The 25,276-nt window shown below is 43.5% G+C and overlaps 1 protein-coding gene across 1 annotated transcript; it reads right to left on the bottom strand.

Annotated features, from left to right (window-relative positions):
- LOC541765 (MADS3) lies at positions 1 to 11,066 on the bottom strand. The gene is made up of 8 exons (NM_001111457.2): positions 10,763 to 11,066; positions 7,887 to 7,965; positions 1,459 to 1,523; positions 1,283 to 1,382; positions 1,084 to 1,125; positions 847 to 888; positions 606 to 763; positions 1 to 501 (listed from the first exon to the last, which is right to left on the bottom strand). The coding sequence occupies exons 1-8, from the start codon at positions 10,945 to 10,947 to the stop codon at positions 357 to 359; spliced, it is 816 nt and encodes a 271-aa protein (NP_001104927.2). The 5' UTR covers positions 10,948 to 11,066; the 3' UTR covers positions 1 to 356.
- Positions 11,067 to 25,276: the final 14,210 nt, after the last annotated feature.

Below are 25,276 nucleotides of genomic sequence, written 5' to 3'. Positions count from 1 at the left end.
GCAGCACAAGAGAGGTTTTATTCATGCATCCTCCCATTAATTAATTTACTTACCATAGGACTCCTAGTTAATACTATTTACACAAAATCACAAACCATATTTGAAGTAAACTGCACCCGACCGGCCGGCCTCTCACCAAAAGCACCGCTAGATTCACGGGTAATTGGACAATAATAAGCATGCATGCATCTCAGTTGGTACATGCTAGCTGGACAAAGATTACACAGCGGGTTACCCTACCCTTCCTTGCAAACATAACAATAGTTTTAGCTTAGTTTGCTGCCGCCATGAACTTAGGCTATCGTTCAATCAACGGTGAGCAATCAATCACTTCGCACGCCATTTGCTCGCCCTCCTTATGCGTTGAGGTGGCTCAGCATCCATGGCGGCAGACCTGCGATGCGGAGCTGTGGTTGCGCCTGCCCCGGAGGAGGAGGCAGCTGCTGCTGCGCCGCCGCAGCCACCTCTTCGCCTCTCTCTCCGATGCTCAACGGCGGGAAGCTGATGCATGCATGCAATACCAGCAGGCAGGATGCATCATAATATGGCGTTGAGCCGTTGACCAGTTGAGGTAAGAACTAGTAGAAGTGAGCATAGAATTGTACCAGATGTTTTGTGGAGGTGGCAGTCCCTGTTGATCCTGCCTCATCATGAAGGAAGAAGACGATGAGCTTGTCTGGACCTGGACCTGTGTCTGCTGGTCCCACTGCACCTGCTGCTGCTGCTGCTGCCGGCTAGCGACCGCCTTCTGCCTCTCTGAAAGCTACACAAAAGACGAGACACACATCAAACTGTTCTGTTGCCGATGCAAATGCAACGAGGCGGCAGTATCGTCTGGCAGCTTACTTCCTTCTGTAGAGCCTTGTTCTCCTCCTGCAGTGACCTCTCCTGCACACCACAACAGTATAAACAGTCAGTTCTGCACGAGCAATAATTTACCGTGATGGCTGTTCAGACGCAGAGCATTCTAAACCACAAGTCGTCAGCAGGTAAATGGCCAACTAACTCCGGTGCTGTTTTTGTTTTGTAAGCCTGCGTGTGCAACTGCGCCATGAGAGTTTTTCAGCCTTTTTTTTATTATACCTTCTTCTGAAGCTCAGAAATTGACTCGGCCATAAGGTGGCTCTGCACATCCAAACATGGATCAGGTCGTCAGTGTAGTCAATACATACCAGATTTCACAGAAGCAAACCATTTAGAGCAGTAACACAAACGACTTTGTGGCTATACAGTGAACAGAAGAGATTCCAGGTTAAAAATTAAGCAAAACTACTGCTACTACCTTTCTTGATCTGATGTGCTTCAGTGAGCTCTCCAGCTGCTGCTCTAGTTGTTGGAGCTCTTTTGGATTCAAAGACTCCAGATCCTCTCCCATCAGGTGCCTACAAGATACTTTCTTTAGAAATACAGTAACAAGATAATACTAGTTCCAAATCAATTAATCACCAAAGTTATTACTTGTGGCATCTTTGTATGGTCTCAATTTTGGCCTTCAGTTTCCTGTATTCGTGGCACCAATTTCCCTGAATAGGAAAATAAATTCTGTGAGAACTGCTTTAGGAAGTAGCTGGTCATGGATGACCTCGGAGCAGTGAGAAACAAACATATGTATGCTTGTTAAGCCTTTTTTTCTTAAATTGAACATAAGTTTGGCCACTGCAGTCACCTACTTATCAGTTTTGAAATTTGAAGATAGAAGCTGAAAGGTAGACAATACTTTCAGGAATTACCATATGCTCATCTTAATATTGGTGCATTACATTGAAATACATTATCGCTTGCATTCTCGTCAGCAGATGAAATAGGAATTTTTATATGATCATATTTACAGAACAAGAAGAGCAGATAAACACAATATGCACAAAGTTAATAATTATATTTTGACTCATAAAAAAGAATGTTTCCAACGCATAAGCACTTGAGACAAAATGAGAAATAAGAACATGATGAACATCTCAGTGCAAATACGGGTCATCAACAGAATAATTATCATCTATAAACATAATCATCCTATTTTAACAGACAAAAATGTCATAAAAGTATTGCCGATAATTCCAGGATTTGTTGATGCGGACTAAAGTAAAGAAAATCACATGATGGCTAGTTTATGAAAGAGCAACATGTTGACATTGTATACGCGAAGGGAAACGACGACCCTTATTTCTGATAGTATATAACACAAGCATCTAGAGAGATTAAAGCTAGAAATAAAATTTATATTGTATCGTTGTGTCAGTCACTCAGTCTTAGGCAGAGAGACAGCCTGATGATGATCAGAATACACTAATTTCTTCTAAGTTAAGCAAAGATCAATCTGGAATGAAATGTAGGGCATAACATTAGACTCCTCTGCTCCTATGTAAATTTGCTTTGGACAAAAGTTGTTATTTCCACATATATATGCAAGTATGCAACAAGACCTATGAATCAACATTGAGAATGGAAAAAGGAAATAGAAAAACTTTAATGAATGTGTCTTTAATTTGATGACCATATTAACATGATTGTCAACATCCGGTGAAGGTTATACGACTTCCGACAGTTGCCAAGACGCATTCAAGGATCCCAGAACAATCAGCTATCATAGGGCTCCATGCCTCGGGGCTCAGGGACCTTTCCGAGCTCCATAGAGAGGCTTGACGCTGCATAACTTGAAATGAAAATGCCCCGAAAAGATAGCTACGCACTAAATCTTGTAAAGAACCATAAAGAGACCCAGGGGCTAGGGCCCACTCTATGGACTGAAACTCATAGTGCCTGGATGTCCTAGGATAGAATAATCTAAAGCTTCTGAGGCTCCTTATTCCCTATGACGCTAATAAAAGATTAAAGCCCTTGAGTTCCTCGAGACCTAGGGTGCTCAAAAGCCGCCAACGTGGCTCCTCAAGCCCTAGGGCACTGTGAAAAAATATAGATGTCTAACGAGCTGGCTCGATTCGACTCATTAAGCTCGCGAGTCACATCAGAAAAAATAATTTATATATATAATAATTAATTTCTATTTAATTCCAAACCATAGTGTCACACACCACATCAATGCAACACCAAATTAACACATCTTATCACTCATCAATGCACAATTTACACACATATTCCTCAATATTTAACCACAGTCACAGTCGTATGGACCAATTTAACAAATAGACACAGTTCATTAATCATCATTTTAAATCAAAGGCCATAAACATCACACATACATATAACATGTTTAATTGATGCATAAATAATATGCATATAGTTTCCTTTTTGCTGAAATGTGATAGCTCCTTGAGCTTACGAGCTAGCTCGTTAAAAAAACTGAGCTGGGATGTCAACTCAACTCGTGATAAAATTTAAACGAGTCGAGCCGACCATGAACCGAGCAAGCCCTAAACAACACGCGGTATAGATGCCCTAAGATTTTGTCTAGCCCTATAGATGCCCAAGGCATTTTGGTCACTAGAGCGCTAAACAACATTTCAACGCTAGGGGGGCTCTCTTGGCCCTAAGATTCTTAAGGTCCCTGACCTCGGATTGTGAGAGCCGCCTGGCCCTAAAACCTTCAGGGTACCAAGCCCCATGAGAACAAGAGACACGATGCGACTAAGTGTAATCCCACACAAGACAAAAGGGTGTGATTGGGCATAACTAGGATAGTACAACCACAGGAGAAGGACCCAACATCTGAAGGCCTAAGAACAACTCAATAATGTTAGCTCAACTGATAAGTCTTAGATACAACATATATTAAATATGTGATGTATGATATTACAAGCTTAACAAGTGTGTTGTTGCCACGACTTAGCTCTAGGGTACCCGAGATCACTATGTGATACGTGCATCGATCATGTAATCATCCATGCACACGCGGTTTATTATAAAGTATTATCAAGTACAAAAGACTACATCAGCTACCAAGTACATCATACTAAACGAAGGGGCCCCAAGCACCCAACACTTGAAAATGCAAATGGGCAGGCCCTGACGTTCAAAGATATGACGCATCGTAAGAGTGAAAACATGATAGATATGGACAAATAGCATGTCGTCTCATATCCTAACCTAATTTTTTCACTTGAATTCGGGATCGGATTCGAGTAGTAAAGCTGTAAAAGTGTGGGTTGGCTATAGGACGAGATAAGACATAATGTAGGTTGATAGAAAATGGATATCAAATATTATTTGAGTGGATACATACCGATATCATATACATGTCAAACAGTCTATGAATTATTTGCATGTTTTTAAATACTACAATAGTTCAAAATAAGATGACAATGTCTAATCATACAATCAAGGATTTCAAGGCATTGCCTAGGTGACGCTTAGGCGGTAAGGCGAATCGAGGAGGTAAGGCATCCTTGCTTTGCTCTAGAACCTAAGGCGGCTGAGAGCTGCAACGCGGCAGAGGGTGGCGTAGAGGCGTCCGTGAAGGGAGATTCGGCGGAGGGCGTCACAGAGGAGCTGAGGGCGACACGGAGGCAACGACTGGGAGAAGCGGCTAGGAGTGAAAGAGGGCTAGGAGATGAGAGACAGAGAGGCGACTAGTGCGGCTAGAAAGAGTAGGAAGTACCGGTGCGGCTCGGAGGGAGGGAGAGGGCTGGGAGAGAGGGAATGAGTGGCCTTAACCATAGTTATTAAAGCGATAAGGCGAGCAGCCACCTTTTCACCTTTTAAGCGAAAAGGCATAAGGCAAGGCGACGCCTTACTCATATATAAAGATAGAAAAATATGTAAAGTTAAAGCAAGATGTTTATTTTAATTTATAATATAATATATATTTGCACACAAAATTAGGTCCTAAAACACTCTAATGGGTCTCTAACATACATAACTCAAAAAATACATCATTTCCTTTGAAAGGTGAAAAATGAAAAAGAAATGAAAAAATGATATGGATTTTTATTTGGTGGCCCATGTAGAAGCCCATTAACTCAGTACAAACCCAAGTTCCACCATATCCACACTCAAACCCGAACTTTTTCACTGCTCCAGCAGCCGCCACCAATTGTAGGCCTTCCAAGCTGCAACACCGGTGCGGTGCTATCTTCCACTCCCTCCCCCACTCACGCTCAACATGCAAGCTCGGTTGCGGCATCAACGGCTCAACACACCACACGCGCTCCTGCGACCTCCACCGTAGCGCCGCGTGCCTACAACCTCCGTCGTCGTGCCTTACATCGGCAAGCAAGGCGAGCAAGACGCCTTGTCGCCTACGTGTGCCTTAACGCTTAAACGTCGCTTAAGCAATGGCTTAATAAGCATGGGATTAACTAAATTTTAATAGGTCAACTGGACTGATTTGAACTGGATGGATTGTTCTTTTTCATTTTATCTTTTTTTCTCTTCTTTGTTAATATTTTTGTCCTAAACACTTTTTCATCAATATTTTCTATTTTAAACTATATTTAAGTTGTTGCCTCTTCTTGCGCTTTTACCGCTTAAAGGTAAAAAGGAAGTTAGACGTCTTACCGCCTTAAAAATTGTGCATAACATAGTCCAATACAACACAAAATGATAGTTTAAAATTGACAAGAAATAGTTTATACAGTGTATGGTTGAAGATACCATCACTTATGTCACTAATTCCATAATTATAGTTTTTCTCTTCGAAGCCATCTCTCTCAAAGCATCACTTATGGCACTAATTGCACTCTTTTAATAATAACTTAGGTATGAAAATACCAATTATCATCAATTGTGAACATTACAGGCATGTCGACATAATTGTTTATATGTACTACCATCATAATTAGTATATATATTATAGGCTAAGCAAATTACTAGAAGCGCCAATTCCTTGTCTTAAAAAAGCAAATAACAACGTTAATAAACTATCAAGTATTAAAGTTACACATGTGATATATAGTTTGTTACTTTGATATAAATTTGGATATTATTTTAAAGATTTCAACGTGAATGTGTTTAAACAAAAAAATAATGTACTACAAAGATGTAGATCTCTTCAAGCTCTACGATTTTCATAAAAACTTTATCTTTATCCAAGTTTATATAAAAAAAGTTAAGATTTTGTCAATAATATTACGTAGAAAAAAGAAAACAGGTACCCAATTTTAGGTATATGACCCGAATATCCAGGTAGCCCTCAGTCTAATCTGACCCAAATCCAAAGTTGCATTATCTAGGTACTACCTGTACTTGTCTCAAGTATAAAAATATTCGAATCCATATTAAAAAAATAGGTATTTGTACTATATTCGGTATCCAATAGGTATACATGACCCGTTTTCACCCCTAACGCATCATAACTGCACCTATGCAGTTATTGCAACCGCTTGAAAAGGGCATATCTTATACTATACCACAACGGAGACATGGGCCCCGGTAAGACTCCCCAAGAATGAGATAGTTGGATCTTACCCAATGAAATCTGAGGTTCGTGTATCCTCCTTTTTCCCTTGCACTATAAAAGGGAAAGGTTGAGTAACATTTTGTGAGGAACCAATTCAGGTGGACAAACACGCTGGATATTTTTCTAGACATTCTTACACTATATAGTTCATCCGGTAGACAGATATAAAGGTGGATGAAGACTATTAAGCTAGAACTTTCACCATATCCAAGAGGTGAAAGGGAGCTAGATGGTCATAATGCTTACTGGTGTTTTAGCTTGTAATCTTTTTCTCTTTTGTATTCATCAACTGATAAGTAGCAAGAGGATATAGATTATTATATATTATTATACACATTGTGGCTCGAATCTCTCTAACTGACTGTGTCCTACTCGTGTCCAGGTTCAGCACGACTATCGACATGTGTCTCGCTCGCTCATGACTCTCTTTCTAGTACTTTGTGTACCTTGATGTTGTTCCGCTAAAACAATAATATTTCTTTTATTATGCTAAGGGAGAAATCAAGAACCAAAAATTAATATTCAGAGCAAAAGCGAATAAAAAATTGTAACATGATATTCCCTTGCAATGTTTTGACTTGCTTCAGCAAGCTAAATCAAGACAATTTTGATTTACTCCTGCATTTTCCGATCAAACTATGTAAAACATACATGACACATGGAACCATTGGGCATAGCTTATTATTTTTAGAGGCATGGCTTGCATTAGCAATCTTATAAAGGGTTATAGTTATCGCTGAGGGTGTGGAACACATTTAAAAAAAATTATGACTGTACATCTAAAATTGTGGCACTAGTATTTATCTAAATATACAAGATTGCTGAATAAAAAATGCAGAAAAATTTTAGTTATGCCCACATACATCTGAGTTCAAAGGCCATAAAAATGTAAGTCACAACTACCAAGTCCCTTCTTTTGCCCAATGACTATATGACATTGTTATCACTTTGCAGTGTGTTCATAGATACAAGCAACATAAGTTTAGAATATAATGCAGCTACAGGCAGTCAAGGATTAACTTTGTATATAAATCCATAAAAAAGTACACAAGAAATGCATTTAATAATATATTATTTGAATGCTAACATTCGAATAAATTACCAGGTTCTGCCAAGAGTCAAGACTTCAAATGGACAAAATGTAATAATGTTATGGCATCCTGTACGTACACTTCCCCAAACTTGGGATCCACCCACCAGTTAGTTTTGTAAGCTTGAAGAAACAGGTATAGCAGAACAATAACTAGTTTCTCATCTTTGCATTTACATGTGAACGTTCAAAGGTCCAGTTGATAGTATTTAACATAAAATATAAGGTCATCCTAGTACCCTACAACCTTTAATTAAGTTAAATTGTTTGAACGATGCTTATTGTTTTGTTCAAAAAAACACAAAAAGAAAATTTACACATATTTTCACACACGAGAGCGATCTTACTCATACAAAACGTATGATAATAATTAATGAAGCATTGGCGGCTTGGCGCATGAAACAAAGTAAGGTGCATGCTAAATTTCACAACCTGTGATCTCACCTCACTTTCAGATTCAGCTGAAATAAGAGCCTTTTCAGCATAGGAATATCGCTCATAACGTTCTAGAATTTTGTCCATGCTGGAAAAAAAGAAAAAAAAAAGAATGTCAGATCTTTTCTCTGTAAGTCCTTGAAATAATCTAGTGACTGGTTGATGCATTACACCAGAGATCATTGCAAGGCATAGGTAAATTTTGAGGGCGTATTCCTTTTCGGGAAAAGCAATCATGCAAGAAAGCACAAACATGCAAGTACATACAGTATTGTGTCACCTATCTTGCATTGCAATAGAGACATGTCCTCAGCGTCAATAAAATTTTGTAAAGCAACCAGGATACATGCTTACATGCAATCCAACAAGTAAGCTAACATCCAGTATCTTCAAAATAAATGGGTATTGCAAAAAAAAAAGATGCATCAGTTAATTGCCATTAACTTTCGTCTTATCTTAATTTCAGATCTGAAAATACCGTCTGGGACTCTGGGTTTACAAGAATTGAACTGTGTATTTAAACAGCTAGCACCAGTATACAGACCTAGTTTACTTTGCAACCGGCATAACATCCTCATAATAGAGCTTCTTTTGTAGAATTTTATGTTAAGAAAACTAATAAGTGATATAGAAACAATGCATGTTGTATCGTTCAGAAGTCAGGAAAATTAGGTATGTATGGATGTGGCATGCTTTAAGAAGCACACAGTGCATGTGATACTGGTTTAGCCAGTACAGTAAGGCAAATAATGATGTATTTCATCTTAGCCAGTAAACCGAGATCAACAATCCGGAGACTGACAGCAAGGCACTTATTTTAGTAGTTGTTGAATGTCTTGGGAGTGTGAAAAGAAGAATGTAGAATCCAAACTCCTATGCAGACATCATATAGTACATGCATGGAAGGTACTTAATGGTTTACTTAGTTCCAAGACCGAGGCAAACCCAAGTTTCATGAATACACAGCTAGCCGTGTTACTCAAACTAGCTAGCTACTAGATGTAGTTAATTTCACCAGCGCCTGGCTAGCTAAGAAAGGGAGAAAATGATCTGCTGCTCAATTACACGAATACCAGTTGCCTCCATGAGTGTGCAACACGTCCATGCATGCAGCTTTTTTCTCATAGAAGTCAGTGTATGCAAAGAATATCATGGCGCACACGATGGGGCACTATTGCATTTTTACCCTTGGCAGCCTGCTGTCACGGAAGTGCTATATAATAGAAGGAAGGAAAATGAATAGAACTTGATGTGAAAAGAACATGGAGGTGGTGGGCCGGGGGAAAGGAAACTCTGAAGAAACAGAACTCTCAAGTACGTACTACCTCACAGCTTTACTATATTTGTAGTACAGCACGGATACTGTTGCAACATAGGAGTAAGGAACTCGTTACTTTTTTGGGTGGATATATGATCATCCAGCAGACAGCAAGAACCGCTGGATTACTTGGTATAACCTCATGTACTACTTACTAGTCATCAACGGAGGATCAGAAATGTTTTTTACAGAAACATCCAAAGAAAATTAAAGGAGGCGCGCGGCAATCCTCGCGGTCATGAAAGAGGAGGAGATATGAAAGCGAAACTAAAGAGACGATGCATGGTTTGCAAACCTGAAACAACATGAAAAGAGATGCAAGAGAAAGAAAGGGACAGCGAAGACACAAGAATCAGGTAAGGAAGAGCCAGATCTACCTCCCCAATTCCACCCGAGGGTGGATCAGTAGTTTTGAGCCAGCCAGCGAGTGATGACTGAAGTAATCACGCCAGCATGCAGCTCGTGTTTCTAGACAGCGAATTAATTAATAAGAGAGAGAATAAAGAGTGAGAATTCTTCAGTGAACGCTGGATTATTACACGCGTGTGTGATTGGGTACGAACTCCTCGGAACATGTGATACTTTTGCTTATAGGGAGAAAAAATGGGAACAAGCATGTGCATGTGATTAGCGGTAGTTAATTAATTAAACGACGGAGCGGAAATCGAAGAGGCCCGGGTCAATCGAGAAAGATTTGCGGGATCCCGGTGTAGAACACCCCATGCGAAGTGCAAATCGGGCGACGACAGGAACGAAGAACGAACACACAAGGGCTGGCAAGCAAGATTATATATGGCGTGGAAGCAAGATCTGACTGCGCGATGCAATCAGCCTAAGACGTAGTAATCCGGTGAAAGCCACCGTCCACTGCATCAGCAGCAGCAGCAGCGTATTAGTTTAATTAGTGAAACGAAACGAGTGGAGTCGTCATCACTGATCCCCAAAAAGGAGAAGGGCGTATATGTGCATCTGCAGTTGCAGGGAACAAAGAAAGGAAGCAACTGTGGCGCAGGCAAGGTAGCAGCCACGGATTTTTGAGCAATTAATGGCGGGCGCGCGGGCGAGATTTCCCGAAACAAGGAGGCAGCAAGCAGCTAGCAGAGCGGATCAACGGACGCAGGCAGCATGAAATGATCGGCTGTAGCACCAACCATCAGAGAGAGAGAAAGCAAATAAGGCAGCATGCTGGCGATACCCATAGATGAAACTGGGGAGGCAGGCAGGCTTGGACCAGACAGCATGCCATGGTGGCCAAAAACGGCAAGCGCGGCAGGAGCTTTCGGGCCGGGAATCTGCTGCTGCGACCCAAAAACGGAGGCCACGGCACGGCCAGCAGGTTGGTGGCATGCCATGGCATATCATAGCGCATACACACTTACACGGCAAAAGCAGCATGAGCACGAAAGATGGATCAAGTGATGACGAACAAGATAGGCAAGCAAGCAGGCAGGCAGGCATGTATTCAACAAGCCCGTACACATAGAGGAATCGAAAGGAATTGAAAGGGGATGAAGGTAGAAGGCGCGCGGCGGGCGGGCGGGCGGCAGAAGCAAAGAGGTGGCCGTACCGGGAGTCGGAGGCGTACTCGTAGAGCTTGCCCTTGGGGGAGAAGACGATGACGGCGACCTCGGCGTCGCAGAGGACGGAGATCTCGTGCGCCTTCTTCAGCAGCCCGTTCCGGCGCTTGGAGAAGGTCACCTGCCGGTTTATCTTGTTCTCTATCCGCTTCAGCTGCACCTTGCCGCGCCCCATCTTCGCCTGCCTCCGATCTCTGCTTCCTTTCTCTTCCGGTCTATGCGGCTGCGGCCGCCGGCGAGGTTGAGGCGAGGCAGGCAGGTAGCTGGGTAGCTTTAAAGAGGTGGTAGGATGTGAGGAGGGGTTCAGGGGAGGGATCGGTCGGTGCAGGGAGGGAGGGGAGGCGACGGCCGGGCGCGACGCGAGAGACACAGAGAGTGTGTGTGTCTGTGTGATGAGCGTGCGTGGGTTTGGGGGCAGGCTGCTGTCGAACTCCGATTGGTCAAGGCTCGCACGGGCCCACCTCGTCAGCCTCTCACTCTCGTCCGCGCCCCAACCGCTGACGACGCTGCTCGCTGCGGCCGCGCTTCTCTCTCTTTCTCTTTCCCCACCGGTACTACTACTTATTACTTGGACCTTAATAAAAGGAAAAAATGCGTTGAAAATATTGTAAAACGAGAATATATATTGGAAAGCGACCTACTTGTACGGCCGAGAAGAAGAAGATATTTTTAGCAGTATAATACACATAAAAGAATTAATTCAAATATTTTTAAAGAAATTTAATTGATTCTCAAAATAGAAATTTTGGGTGTTACAACAGTCGAACCTCCCCTAGCACGAGCGACATGGCCGAGTTAGACACGGGGAAGAAGATGACATTTTTTAGACAATGGCTAGTTTAAAAACTTAAATTCCCTCTATAATTCTCGAAGATTGAGTAGGAAAATAGCTCATTTTTCACTCAATCCCCAAAAACTCTGGAGGGGATTTAAGTTTCAAGCTAGCCCTAAAGGAACAAAATCCAACTTCAACACTCACAAGTGAGTGTATTTTGTCTTGGTAGCAACCTAACATAGCACTCAAGCTAATAGACCGAAGAAAAAAGTCCATGGCTAGAGTTAGAATTACATGGGACACAAACTGTGACAATCAACAAAGCAACAGAAACACTTTCCACCATAAAGTATTCACACTAGAGATGTTTACACTTCATCGGCTAATGAGCTTCTAACATGCAACTTATTCAGCATCCAAAGATGGAGAACAACTCTAAGGTCACTCGTTCTAGGTGTGTTTTTATATAAAGGAGCAATGTCCAACCTCTAAGAGGTATAGAAACATGGGATAATCAACAATCAATGCATCGAAGAAAGTGCAAATGAAAGGATTGTAATACCCACTTTGTAAGGAAGAATAAAAGGAGAAATTGTTTCCTTTATATATGTATGTGTACCTCTAGTTATCATTACATGTGACCACTCATGTAAAAAAAAGTAGATCCTTAATAAGACACAAATAAACCATTGCATCATATTGGATTTTTTGTTTGTGCATTAAAATCAATAATAATATGAATTAAATAAAAATGATAATGAGAAGAGTATTTGAGGAAAAAAAGAAAGAAAGGGATAAAATAAAATATAAAACAAAGTTTATAAATACACAAACTTAACCATACTGGTATGATTAAAAATCTAATTTGAGTACAAATTCAAAGTCATACTTGAACTTCAAATTGGGTACTAGTTTCATACTCATATTTTGAAGTTCAAATTGGGAATTGAAAAAAATAAAAAGAAAAGAAAACAGAAAACAGAAAATATAAAAAGAAAAGAATAAAAAGGCTTCATGGGCCAATTCCACTCTATTCGGCCCAATTTCGAGCCAACTCCTCGCTTCGCGCGGCCCAACTACGTTCTCGCGCTCGCTGGCCCATCGCACACCCCGGCTCGCTGGCGGGCGGGACCCTCTCGTCAGCCGCTCACCGCACCCGCTGCGCGACCAAACTATCACGCTGCGCAGTGGGCCCCACGCCTCCCGGTCGTCGTCTTCGCGAGTTTGGCGGACCATGCCAAACGCCTCGCGCTGCCGTTGTGTGGCCCGAGCACCCCGCGATCTCTGTAACAGAATCTCGCACCTCCCTGCTACCTCCTCGGCACCGACCTCTAGTCCATACCCGTCTCGCACTTAGGGCCGTTTGGATAGGGATCCTTGATAGTCGCCTAGAGGGGGGGTGAATAGGGCGAAACTGAAATTTACAAATATAAACACAACTACAAGCCGGGTTAGCGTTAGAAATATAAATGAGTCCGCGAGAGAGGGCGCAAAACAAATCGCAAGCAAATGAAGAGTGTGACACGCGGATTTGTTTTACCGAGGTTCGGTTCTTGCAAACCTACTCCCCGTTGAGGAGGCCACAAAGGCCGGGTCTCTTTCAACCCTTCCCTCTCTCAAACGATCCCACGGACCGAGTGAGCTTTCTCTTCTCAATCACTTGGAACACAAAGTTCCCACAAGGACCACCACAAGTTTGGTGTCTCTTGCCTCAATTACAAGTGAGTTTGATCGCAATGAAAGAATCAAGAAAGCAGAAAGCAATCCAAGCGCAAGAGCTCGAAAGAACACAAGCAAATCACTCTTTCTAGTCACTATGGCGTTGTGTGGAATTTGGAGAGGATTTGATCTCTTTGGTGTGTCTAGAATTGAATGCTAGAGCTCTTGTAGTAGTTGAGAAGTGGAAAACTTGGATGCAATGAATGGTGGGGTGGTTGGGGTATTTATAGCCCCAACCACCAAAAGTGGTCGTTGGGAGGCTGTCTGTTCGATGGCGCACCGGACAGTCCGGTGCACACCGGACATGTCCGGTGCCCCCGCCACGTCATCACTGTCGTTGGATTCTGACCGTTGGAGCTTCTGACTTGTGGGCCCGCCTGGGTGTCCGGTGCACACCGGACATCTACTGTTCCTTGTCCGATGTGCCAGTATGGGCGCGCCTGACTTCTGCGCGCGTAGCGCGCATTAAATGCGCCGCAGGTAGCCGTTGGCGCCGAATAGCCGTTGCTCCAGAGTTGCACCGGACAGTCCGGTGCACACCGGACATGTCCGGTGAATTATAGCGGACTAGCCGTTGGAAATTCCCGAAGCTGGTGAGTTCCTGAGGCTTCTCTTCCTTGGCGCACCGGACACTGTCCGGTGAATTATAGCGCGAGTGCCTCTGGAAATTCCCGAAGGTGGCAAGTTTGCGGTGGAGTCCTCTGGTGCACCGGACATGTCCGGTGGCACACCGGACAGTCCGGTGCGCCAGACCAGAGGTGCCTTCGGTTGGCCCTTTGCTCTTTTGTTGAATCCAAAATTGGTGTTTTGATTGGCTTGTTGTGAACCTTTGACACCTGTATAACTTATACACTAGAGCAAACTAGTTAGTCCAAAGATTTGTGTTGGGCAATTCAACCACCAAAATTATATAGGAACTAGGTGTAAGCCTAATTCCCTTTCAATCTCCCCCTTTTTGGTGATTGATGCCAACACAAACCAAAGCAAATATAGAAGTGCATAATTACACTAGTTTGCATAATATAAGTGCAAAGGTTGCTTGGAATTGAGCCAATATGAATACTTACAAGATATGCATGGATTGTTTCTTTCTTATATAACATTTTGGACCACGTTTGCACCACATGTTTTGTTTTTGCAAATTCTTTTGTAAATCTTTTTCAAAGTTCTTTTGCAAATAGTCAAAGGTATTTTGAATAAGATTTTGCAAAGCATTTTCAAGATTTGAAATTTTCTCCCCCTGTTTCAAATGCTTTTCCTTTGACTAAACAAAACTCCCCCTAAATGAGATCCTCCTCTTAGTGTTCAAGAGGGTTTTGATATATTGTTTTTCAAATACTACTTTCTCCCCCTTTTGAACACAATAGGATACCAATTTATAATATTCTTGGAAAAACACGAAGTTTTGGAAATTGGTGGTGGTGCGGTCCTTTTGCTTTGGGCTCTTACTCTCTCCCCCTTTGGCATGAATCGCCAAAAACGGAATCATTAGAGCCCTCGAAGTGCTATCTTCCCCTTTGGTCATAAATAAATGAGTTAAGATTATACCAAAGACGAAGTCCGGTCCTTTTGCTTTTGGGCTCTTACTTTCACCCCCAAAGACGAAGTCCGGTCCTTTTGCTTGGTGCTCATGCTTTCTCCCCCAAGCATGGAGAGTGTCAAGGAGCGACGGCGAAGGATGAGTTACGGAGTGGAAGCCTTTGTCTTCGCCGAAGACCCCGATTCCCTTTCAATACACCTATGACTTGGTTTGAAATTCACTTGAAAACACATTAGTCATAGTAGATGATCAAAGGTATATAAATGAGCTATGTGTGCAATTTAACAAAAGAAGTTTCTAGAATCAAGAATATTTAGCTCATGCCTAAGTTTGTTAAAAGATTATTCATCAAGAGGCTTGGTAAAGATATCGGCTAATTGATCTTTAGTATTAATGTAAGAAATCTCGATATCTCCCTTTTGTTGGTGATCCCTAAGAAAATGATACCGAATGGCTATGTGTTTAGTGCGGCTATGCTCGACGGGATTATCCGCCATCTTGATTGCACTCTCATTATCACATAGCAAAGGGACTTTGGTTAATTTGTAACCGTAGTCCCGCAGGGTTTGCCTCATCCAAAGCAATTGCGCGCAACAGTGTCCTGCGGCAATATACTCGGCTTCGGCGGTGGAGAGAGCGACCGAATTTTGCTTCTTTGAAGCCCAAGACACCAAGGATCTTCCCAAGAACTGGCAAGTCCCTGATGTGCTCTTCCTATTGATTTTGCACCCCGCCCAATCGGCATCCGAATAACCAATAAAATCAAATGTGGATCCCCTAGGATACCAAAGCCCAAACTTAGGAGTATAAGCCAAATATCTCAAGATTCGTTTTACGGCCGTAAGGTGAGCTTCCTTAGGGTCGGCTTGGAATCTTGCACACATGCATACGGAAAGCATAATATCCGGTCGAGATGCACATAAATAGAGTAAAGAACCTATCATCGACCGGTATACCTTTTGATCCACGGACTTACCTCCCGTGTCGAGGTCGAGATGCCCATTGGTTCCCATGGGTGTCTTGATGGGTTTGGCATCCTTCATTCCAAACTTGCTTAGAATATCTTGAGTGTACTTGGTTTGGCTAATGAAGGTGCCCTCTTGGAGTTGCTTCACTTGAAATCCTAAGAAATACTTCAACTCCCCCATCATAGACATCTCGAACTTTTGTGTCATGATCCTACTAAACTCTTTACAGGTAGATTCGTTAGTAGACCCAAATATAATATCATCAACATAAATTTGGCATACAAACAAATCATTCTCAAGTGTTTTAGTAAAGAGCGTAGGATCGGCTTTTCCGACTTTGAAGCCATTAGCAATAAGGAAATCTCTAAGGCATTCATACCATGCTCTTGGGGCTTGCTTGAGCCCATAAAGCGCCTTAGAGAGCTTATAGACATGGTTAGGGTACTCACTGTCTTCAAAGCCGGGAGGTTGCTCAACATAGACCTCTTCCTTGATTGGTCCATTGAGGAAAGCACTTTTTACGTCCATTTGATAAAGCTTAAAGCCATGGTAAGTAGCATAGGCCAATAATATGCGAATTGACTCAAGCCTAGCTACGAGTGCATAAGTTTCACCGAAATCCAAACCTTCGACTTGGGAGTATCCCTTAGCCACAAGTCGAGCTTTGTTCCTTGTCACCACACCATGCTCATCTTGCTTGTTGCGGAAGACCCATTTTGTTCCTACAACATTTTGATTAGGACGTGGAACTAAATGCCATACCTCATTCCTAGTGAAGTTGTTGAGCTCCTCTTGCATTGCCACCACCCAATCCGAATCTTGGAGCGCTTCCTCTACCCTGTGTGGCTCAATAGAGGAAACAAAAGAGTAATGCTCACAAAAATGTGCAACACGAGATCTAGTAGTTACCCCCTTATGAATGTCGCCGAGGATGGTGTCGACGGGGTGATCTCGTTGGATTGCTTGGTGGACTCTTGGGTGTGGCGGCCTTTGTTCTTCATCCTCCTTGTCTTGATCATTTGCATCTCCCCCTTGATCTATGCCGACATCTTGAGGTGGCTCATTTGATTGATCTTCTTCTTCATCAACTTGAGCCTCTTCCTCATTTTGAGTTGGTGGAGATGCTCGCATGGAGGAGGACGGTTGATCTTGTGCATTTGGAGGCTCTTCGGATTCCTTAGGACACACATCCCCAATGGACATGTTCCTTAGCGCGATGCACGGAGCCTCTTCAATACCTATCTCATCAAGATCAACTTGCTCTACTTGAGAGCCGTTAGTTTCATCAAACACAACGTCACATGAGACTTCAACTAGTCCAGTGGACTTGTTAAAGACCCTATATGCCCTTGTGTTTGAGTCATAACCAAGTAAAAAGCCTTCTACAGTCTTAGGAGCAAATTTAGATTTTCTACCTCTCTTAACAAGAATAAAGCATTTGCTACCAAAGACTCTAAAATATGAAATGTTGGGCTTTTTACCAGTTAGGAGTTCATAGGATGTCTTCTTGAGGATTCAGTGTAGATACAACCGGTTGATGGCGTAGCAGGCGGTGTTGACCGCCTCGGCCCAAAACCGATCCGAAGTCTTGTACTCATCAAGCATGGTTCTTGCCATATCCAATAGAGTTCGATTTTCCTCTCCACCACACCATTTTGTTGTGGGGTGTAGGGAGAAGAGAACTCATGCTTGATGCCCTCCTCCTCAAGGAAGCCTTCGATTTGAGAATTCTTGAACTCCGTTCCGTTGTCGCTTCTAATCTTCTTGATCCTTAAGCCGAACTCATTTTGAGCCCGTCTCAAGAATCCCTTTAAGGTCTCTTGGGTTTGAGATTTTTCCTGTAAAAAGAATACCCAAGTGAAGCGAGAATAATCATCCACAATCACAAGACAATACTTACTCCCGTCGATGCTTATGTAAGCAATTGGGCCGAATAGATCCATGTGGAGTAGCTCAAGCGGCCTGTCGGTCGTCATGATGTTCTTGTGTGGATGATGGGCACTAACTTGCTTTCCTGCTTGGCATGCGCTACAGACCCTGTCTTTTTCAAAATGAACATTTGTTAGTCCTAAAATGTGTTCTCCCTTTAGAAGCTTGTGAAGATTCTTCATCCCAACATGTGCTAGTCGGCGATGCCAGAGCCAGTCCATGTTAGTCTTAGCAATTAAGCAAGTGTCGAGTTCAGCTCTATCAAAATCTACCAAGTATAGCTGACCCTCTAACACTCCCTTAAATGCTATTGAATCATCACTTCTTCTAAAGACAGTGACACCTACATCAGTGAAAAGACAGTTGTAGCCCATTTTGCATAATTGAGATACAGAAAGCAAATTGTAATCTAATGAATCTACAAGAAAAACATTGGAAATAGAATGGTCAGGAGATATAGCTATTTTACCAAGACCTTTGACCAAACCTTGATTTCCATCCCCGAATGTGATAGCTCGTTGGGGATCTTGGTTTTTCTCATAGGAGGAGAACATTTTCTTCTCCCCTGTCATGTGGTTTGTGCACCCGCTGTCGAGTATCCAACTTGAGCCCCCGGATGCATAAACCTACAAAACAAGTTTAGTTCTTGACTTTAGGTACCCAAATAGTTTTGGGTCCTTTGGCATTAGACACAAGAACTTTGGGTACCCAAACACAAGTCTTGGAGCCCTTGTGCTTGCCCCCAACATATTTGGCAACTATTTTGCCGGATTTGTTAGTCAACACATAAGATGCATCAAAAGTTTTAAATGAAAGACTATGTTCATTTGATGCATTAGGAATTTTCTTCTTAGGCAACTTGGCACGGGTTGGTTGCCTAGAGCTAGATGTCTCACTCTTATACATAAAAGCATGGTTAGAACCAGAGTGAGACTTCCTAGAATGAATTTTCCTAATTTTGTCCTCGGGATAACCGACAGGGTATAAAATGTAACCCTCGTTATCCTGAGGCATGGGAGCCTTGCCCTTAACAAAGTTGGACAATCTTTTAGGAGGGACACTAAGTTTGACATTGTCTCCCCTTTGGAAGCCAATGCCATCCTTGATGCCAGGGCGTCTCCCATTATAGAGCATACTTCTAGCAAATTTAATTTTTTCATTTTCTAAGTTATGCTCGGCAATTTTAGCATCTAATTTTGCTATATGATCATTTTGTTGTTTAATTAAAGTCATGTGATCATGTATAGCATCAATGTTAACATCTCTACATCTAGTACAAATAGATACATGCTCAACAATAGATGTAGAGGGTTTGCAAGATTTTAATTCAACAACCTTAGCATGTAACATATCATTTTTAGTTCTAAGGTCGGAAATTGTAGTATTGCAAACATCAAAATCTTTAGCCTTAGCAAGCAATTGTTCATTTTCATTTCTAAGGCTAGCAAGAGTAATGTTCAATTCTTCAATCCTAGCAAGCAAATCATCATTATTATCTCTAGGATTGGGAATTGAAACATTGCAAACATGAGAATCAACCTTAGCTAACAAATTAGCATTTTCATTTCTAAGGTTGTCTATTGTTTCATGGCAAGTGCTTAGCTCACTAGATAATTTTTGACATTTCTCAATTTCTAGAGCATAAGCATTTTTAACCTTAACATGCTTCTTATTTTCCTTGATTAGGAAGTCCTCTTGGGTGTCCAAGAGATCATCCTTTTCATGGATGGCACTAATCAATTCATTAAGTTTCTCCTTTTGTTGCATGTTGAGGTTGGCAAAGAGAATACGCAAATTATCCTCCTCATCACTAGCATTATCATCACTAGAAGACTCATATTTAGTGGAGGAGTTAGATTTAACCTTCTTCCGCTTGCCGTCCTTTGCCATGAGGCACTTGTGGCCGACGTTGGGGAAGAGGAGTCCCTTGGTGACGGCGATGTTGGCGGCGTCCTCGTCGTCGGAGGAGTCGCTTGAGCTTTCGTCGGAGTCCCACTCCCGACAAATATGGGCATCACCACCTTTCTTCTTGTAGTACCTTTTCTTCTCCTTTCTTCTCCCCTTCTTGTCGTCGCCCCTGTCACTATCACTTGATAATGGACATTTAGCTATAAAGTGACCGGGCTTACCACACTTGTAGCAAACCTTCTTGGAGCGGGACTTGTAGTCTTTCCCTCTCCTTTGCTTGAGGATTTGGCGGAAGCTCTTGATGACGAGCGTCATTTCCTCATTGTCGAGCTTGGAGGCGTCTATTGGTTGTCGACTTGGTGTAGACTCCTCCTTCTTTTCCTCCGTCGCCTTGAATGCGACGGGTTGAGCCTCGGATGTGGAGGGATCATCAAGCTCGTTGATCTTCCTTGAGCCTTCGATCATGCACTCAAAACTTACAAAATTCCCGATAACTTCCTCGGGGGTCATTTTAGTATATCTAGGATTACCACGAATTAATTGAACTTGAGTGGGGTTAAGGAAAATGAGAGATCTTAGAATAACCTTAACCATTTCGTGGTCGTCCCACTTCTTGCTCCCGAGGTTGCGCACTTGGTTCACCAAGGTCTTGAGCCGGTTGTACATGTGTTGTGGCTCTTCCCCTTTGCGAAGCCGGAACCGACCGAGCTCCCCCTCGATCGTTTCCCGCTTGGTGATCTTTGTAAGCTCATCTCCCTCGTGCGCGGTTTTGAGCACATCCCAAACCTCCTTGGCGCTCTTCAACCCTTGAACTTTGTTATACTCCTCTCTACTTAAAGAGGCGAGGAGTATTGTTGTAGCTTGAGAGTTGAAGTGCTCGATTTGGGCCACCTCATCCTCATCATAATCTTTATCCCCTACGGATGGTACCTGTGCACCAAACTCAACAACATCCCATATACTTTTGTGGAGTGAGGTTAGATGAAATCGCATTAAATCACTCCACCTAGCATAATCTTCACCATCAAAAGTTGGTGGTTTGCCTAATGGGACGGAAAGTAGAGGTGCATGTTTAGAAATGCGAGGATAGTGTAGGGGGATCTTACTAAACTTCTTACGCTCTTGCCGTTTAGAAGTTACGGAGGGTGCATCGGAGCCGGAGGTTGATGTTGATGAAGTGTCGGTCTCGTAGTAGACCACTTTTCTCATCCTCTTTTGCTTGTCCCCACTCCGATGCGGCTTGTGGGAACAAGATTTTTCCTTCTTCTCTTTGTGGTGAGAAGAAGATTTCTTCTCCTTCCCTTTGCTGGAGGAGCTCTTCTTCTTCTCCCTTTTCTTGGTGCGGGACTCTTCCGATGAAGTGCTCCCGTGGCTTGTAGTGGGCTTTTCGCCGGTTTCCATCTCCTTCTTAGCGTGATCTCCCGACATCACTTCGAGCGGTTAGGCTCTAATGAAGCACCGGGCTCTGATGCCAATTGATAGTCGCCTAGAGGGGGGTGAATAGGGCGAAACTGAAATTTATAAATATAAACACAACTACAAGCCGGGTTAGCGTTAGAAATATAAATGAGTCCGCGAGAGAGGGCGCAAAACAAATCGCAAGCAAATGAAGAGTGTGACACGCGGATTTGTTTTACCAAGGTTCGGTTCTTGCAAACCTACTCCCCGTTGAGGAGGCCACAAAGGCCGGGTCTCTTTCAACCCTTCCCTCTCTCAAACGATCCCACGGACCGAGTGAGCTTTCTCTTCTCAATCACTTGGAACACAAAGTTCCCACAAGGACCACCACAAGTTTGGTGTCTCTTGCCTCAATTACAAGTGAGTTTGATCGCAATGAAAGAATCAAGAAAGCAGAAAGCAATCCAAGCGCAAGAGCTCGAAAGAACACAAGCAAATCACTCTCTCTAGTCACTATGGCGTTGTGTGGAATTTGGAGAGGATTTGATCTCTTTGGTGTGTCTAGAATTGAATGCTAGAGCTCTTGTAGTAGTTGAGAAGTGGAAAACTTGGATGCAATGAATGGTGGGGTGGTTGGGGTATTTATAGCCCCAACCACCAAAAGTGGCCGTTGGGAGGCTGTCTGTTCGATGGCGCACCGGACAGTCCGGTGCACACCGGACATGTCCGGTGCCCCCGCCACGTCATCACTGCCGTTGGATTCTGACCGTTGGAGCTTCTGACTTGTGGGCCCGCCTGGGTGTCCGGTGCACACCGGACATCTACTGTTCCTTGTCCGGTGTGCCAGTATGGGCGCGCCTGACTTCTGCGCGCGCGCAGCGCGCATTAAATGCGCCGCAGGTAGCCGTTGGCGCCGAATAGCCGTTGCTCCGGAGTTGCACCGGACAGTCCGGTGCACACCGGACATGTCCGGTGAATTATAGCGGACTAGCCGTTGGAAATTCCCGAAGCTGGTGAGTTCCTGAGGCTTCTCTTCCTTGGCGCACCGGACACTGTCCGGTGTACACCGGACAGTCCGGTGAATTATAGTGCGAGTGCCTCTGGAAATTCCCGAAGGTGGCAAGTTTGCGGTGGAGTCCTCTGGTGCACCGGACATGTCCGGTGGTGCACCGGACACTGTCCGGTGGCACACCGGACAGTCCGGTGCGCCAGACCAGAGGTGCCTTCGGTTGGCCCTTTGCTCTTTTGTTGAATCCAAAATTGGTGTTTTGATTGGCTTGTTGTGAACCTTTGACACCTGTATAACTTATACACTAGAGCAAACTAGTTAGTCCAAAGATTTGTGTTGGGCAATTCAACCACCAAAATTATATAGGAACTAGGTGTAAGCCTAATTCCCTTTCAATCCTAACGAACTCGACCGTCAACCGTGGAGCCCCGTATGTTACCGCCGCCACAACCAACCGGAATCGGCCTGCTGCCTCAAACGGATCCCTATATTCTCGCCTACCGATCCTCGCTCATGCACGAACTTCACGGGTATATGTGCCATCATATCCCGAACCGTAGAGCCGAGCTCGCCATCGGAAAATAGAAAGGGGCCACCGCGGTCGCAAGAACAGGGGAGGTGAGAGCAAAGCCGAGAGAAGAGGGAGGGTGTGTGCTCCGTATCGGTGTGCTGGGTGCCAGACCTCGGTACCTTCATCGTCGGGATCTCCGGTTGCCGCTTCTTGCGATAGAGCAGGATCGGTGGGCCATCTGTACGGGCGCAATTCGCGATTTCGCGCCGGACCTATTGCTCCGCCATGGGCCCGTCCTCCACTGCGAACGCGCGCGTCTTCGCCTCTAACCTCGGTAAAGAACCCTTTCCCTCTGTCCGCTTTCAGCTCCTCTTCGCAGTGCACCGATCGGATTTCGCTGTTAGGTGCTTGGGACCGAAATCGCTGTGCCCCGGGCATGGCACCACCGCCAGCTCGGGCGGCGCCGCCGTGCTCTGGCGGCCGAGGGATTAGGGATGCTCTGGTCGTTGGATGGCCAGGGAACGACCTTGATCGGCTCACGGTGACCTGTCCAGCCGAAAGCGAGATGGGCCGTCCGATCGAGATCGGAGGGCGGTGAGAAGGCTAGGATTCATTAAACCTAGGTCGTTAGATCGTGATCTGAGAGCCATCCTCGCTTACCGATTCGGTGTGGGTGCAGTCTAATCTGGGCCACCCATTGTGGATCGGACGGCTGAGATCTAGAGATACCCCTTCGTCGTGGACGTTTTGCTTAAGAGTCCCTGTTCTTTTTGTAAATGAACCCGCCATCCGCGCGGGGAGAATATGAGTCTCGGGAGAAATTGCGAGTTAGCCCCTGATCTCTTAACAAATATTGTGCTCAGTCCAGAACCCCTAGGAAATTCAGAAATTAATAAAGAAATAGGTTTTTAGTATAAAAATAAATTCATAAACTTGTTTAATCCGTATGTAATTCATTCTAACTCCGAATTGACCCATTCCAGTTTCTATAATTTTGTTTTAATATTTTCTATCAACTAGTAACACTGTTTAGCCATGAAACTTGAATTAAAATTGTTCATTTGAATTAATCTGTGCTAGGTACTAAATAACTTCAGAAATCCATAACTCAATAACCGTAGCTTCGAATTTAGTGGTTCTTGTTTCTACGATCTCGTAGCGACGCGTAGATTATTATTACGCAGTTTATTTTTATGTTTGTGTGATGTTAATTTTGCCTATACAATGTTTGTCTGTATCGCTACGTTTAGCAGTGAGGACACGTGTCACCTGAAGAGCAAGTTGGTACCTGGAATCTCAAGTCCCAGGCAAGTTGTGCCCTTGATCACTTCTTTTTACCTACTCATGTTCTGATTAATCATAGTGATCTGCATAGGTTAATTTTGATGGGACCTAATAGGTTACCCTAGTTTTGACTATCTTTATACCTTGTTTACCACTGAACTTTTTGGGTAGTACTTGGTAGTGCTTTATGTGGTTTTGGGTATGAAGATACATTATTCATGATCACACTTTTATTGTCTTTTTATTATTACTGTTCATGATAAGATCATTATGTTAATTGGAACATGGAGAACCACCCGGGAAAACAGTGCTACCACAAGGGTTTATGGACGCCCTTGGCTGATTAATTAGGAAAGCTAGTGGGGGACTACCTTACCCGAAAGGGGCAAGGGCAGTAGGGGAGTGGTCAGTGTAGGGAGGTCCTTGGTTGATTTTGCTGCGATGGCGGTCAGGCAAGAACCCTGCATTGGAGCTTCCTATAAACTGTAGCGGGTTTTCTGAAGCTAGTGGAACTTTGTAAAGGCCTCGTAGTGTAATCCTGCCTCGCCTCCTCGGTAGAGGTGTATGGGAAGTCGCGATCCCTTGGCAGATGGGTAACATGACTTGTGGGTAAAGATGCGCAACCTCTGCAGAGTGTAAAACTAGTATACTAGCCGTGCTCACGGTCATGAGCAGCTCAGACACTCACATGATTAATTTATGGAACTAAATTCAATTTGTCATATGCATTGCATCGCAGGTGATGATGTTACTTTTGTTCTACTATTTAATTGGGTTGGTATTTACTTATACTTAGTAATTGCTAATAAAATTTTGACCAACTTTAAAAGCAATGCTCAGCTTCAACCATCCTCTTTGGTAAGCCTTACACTTCACGTGAGATCCCACCTTTGGCGAGTTCATGCACATTATTCCCCACAACTTGTTGAGCGATGAACGTATGTGAGCTCACTCTTGCTGTCTCACACCCCCCACAGGTCAAGAACAGGTACCGCAGGATGAGGCGCTTAGAGGATGCTGTGATGAGTTCGTGAGAGGTCTAGGCCGTCGTCTCCCATTCAACTTTGGTTTGATGGACCGTTGTCTCCTTATAATGTAATTATTTATTTTGTACAGAACTCCTATTATATAGTAAAGATGTGACATTCGATCCTGTGCCATGATTCATCATATGTGTGAGACTTGGTCCCAGCACACCTGGTGATTATGTTCGCGCCCGGGTCTTGGTGCCCCTGAAATCCGGGTGTGACAGAAGTGGTATCAGAGGAATGTTGACTGTCGGACGAAACCTAGATAGAACTGGACAACCAATACTTACTTACCTTTGCTACTCTGATTCTTTCTAAACTCTTCTTAATCTTTTCTCGTCTTATTCCGCTTTACTCTGATTATTCTTATCTTTTATTTCCAAAGACAAATGTGGATTTCACACTTTGAAATCCCGTACCTAAAGTGACATTTAG

The sequence above is a fragment of the Zea mays genome, chromosome 7 (genome assembly GCF_902167145.1).
Source record: "Zea mays cultivar B73 chromosome 7, Zm-B73-REFERENCE-NAM-5.0, whole genome shotgun sequence".
Taxonomy (NCBI): domain Eukaryota; kingdom Viridiplantae; phylum Streptophyta; class Magnoliopsida; order Poales; family Poaceae; genus Zea; species Zea mays.
The sequence above is the reverse complement of the archived record's forward strand: the minus strand, read 5'-3'. Positions and strand labels throughout refer to the sequence as shown.

Coding starts and splice junctions, on each gene's coding strand:
- LOC541765 (NM_001111457.2), bottom strand. CDS start 10,947: ATGGGGCGCGGCAAGGTGCAGCTGAAGCGGATAGAGAACAAGATAAAC. Junction 764..846: donor ACAAGGCTCTACAGAAGGAA/GTAAGCTGCCAG, acceptor TCTTTTGTGTAG/CTTTCAGAGAGGCAGAAGGC. Junction 502..605: donor CCACCTCCACAAAACATCTG/GTACAATTCTAT, acceptor TGCATGCATCAG/CTTCCCGCCGTTGAGCATCG.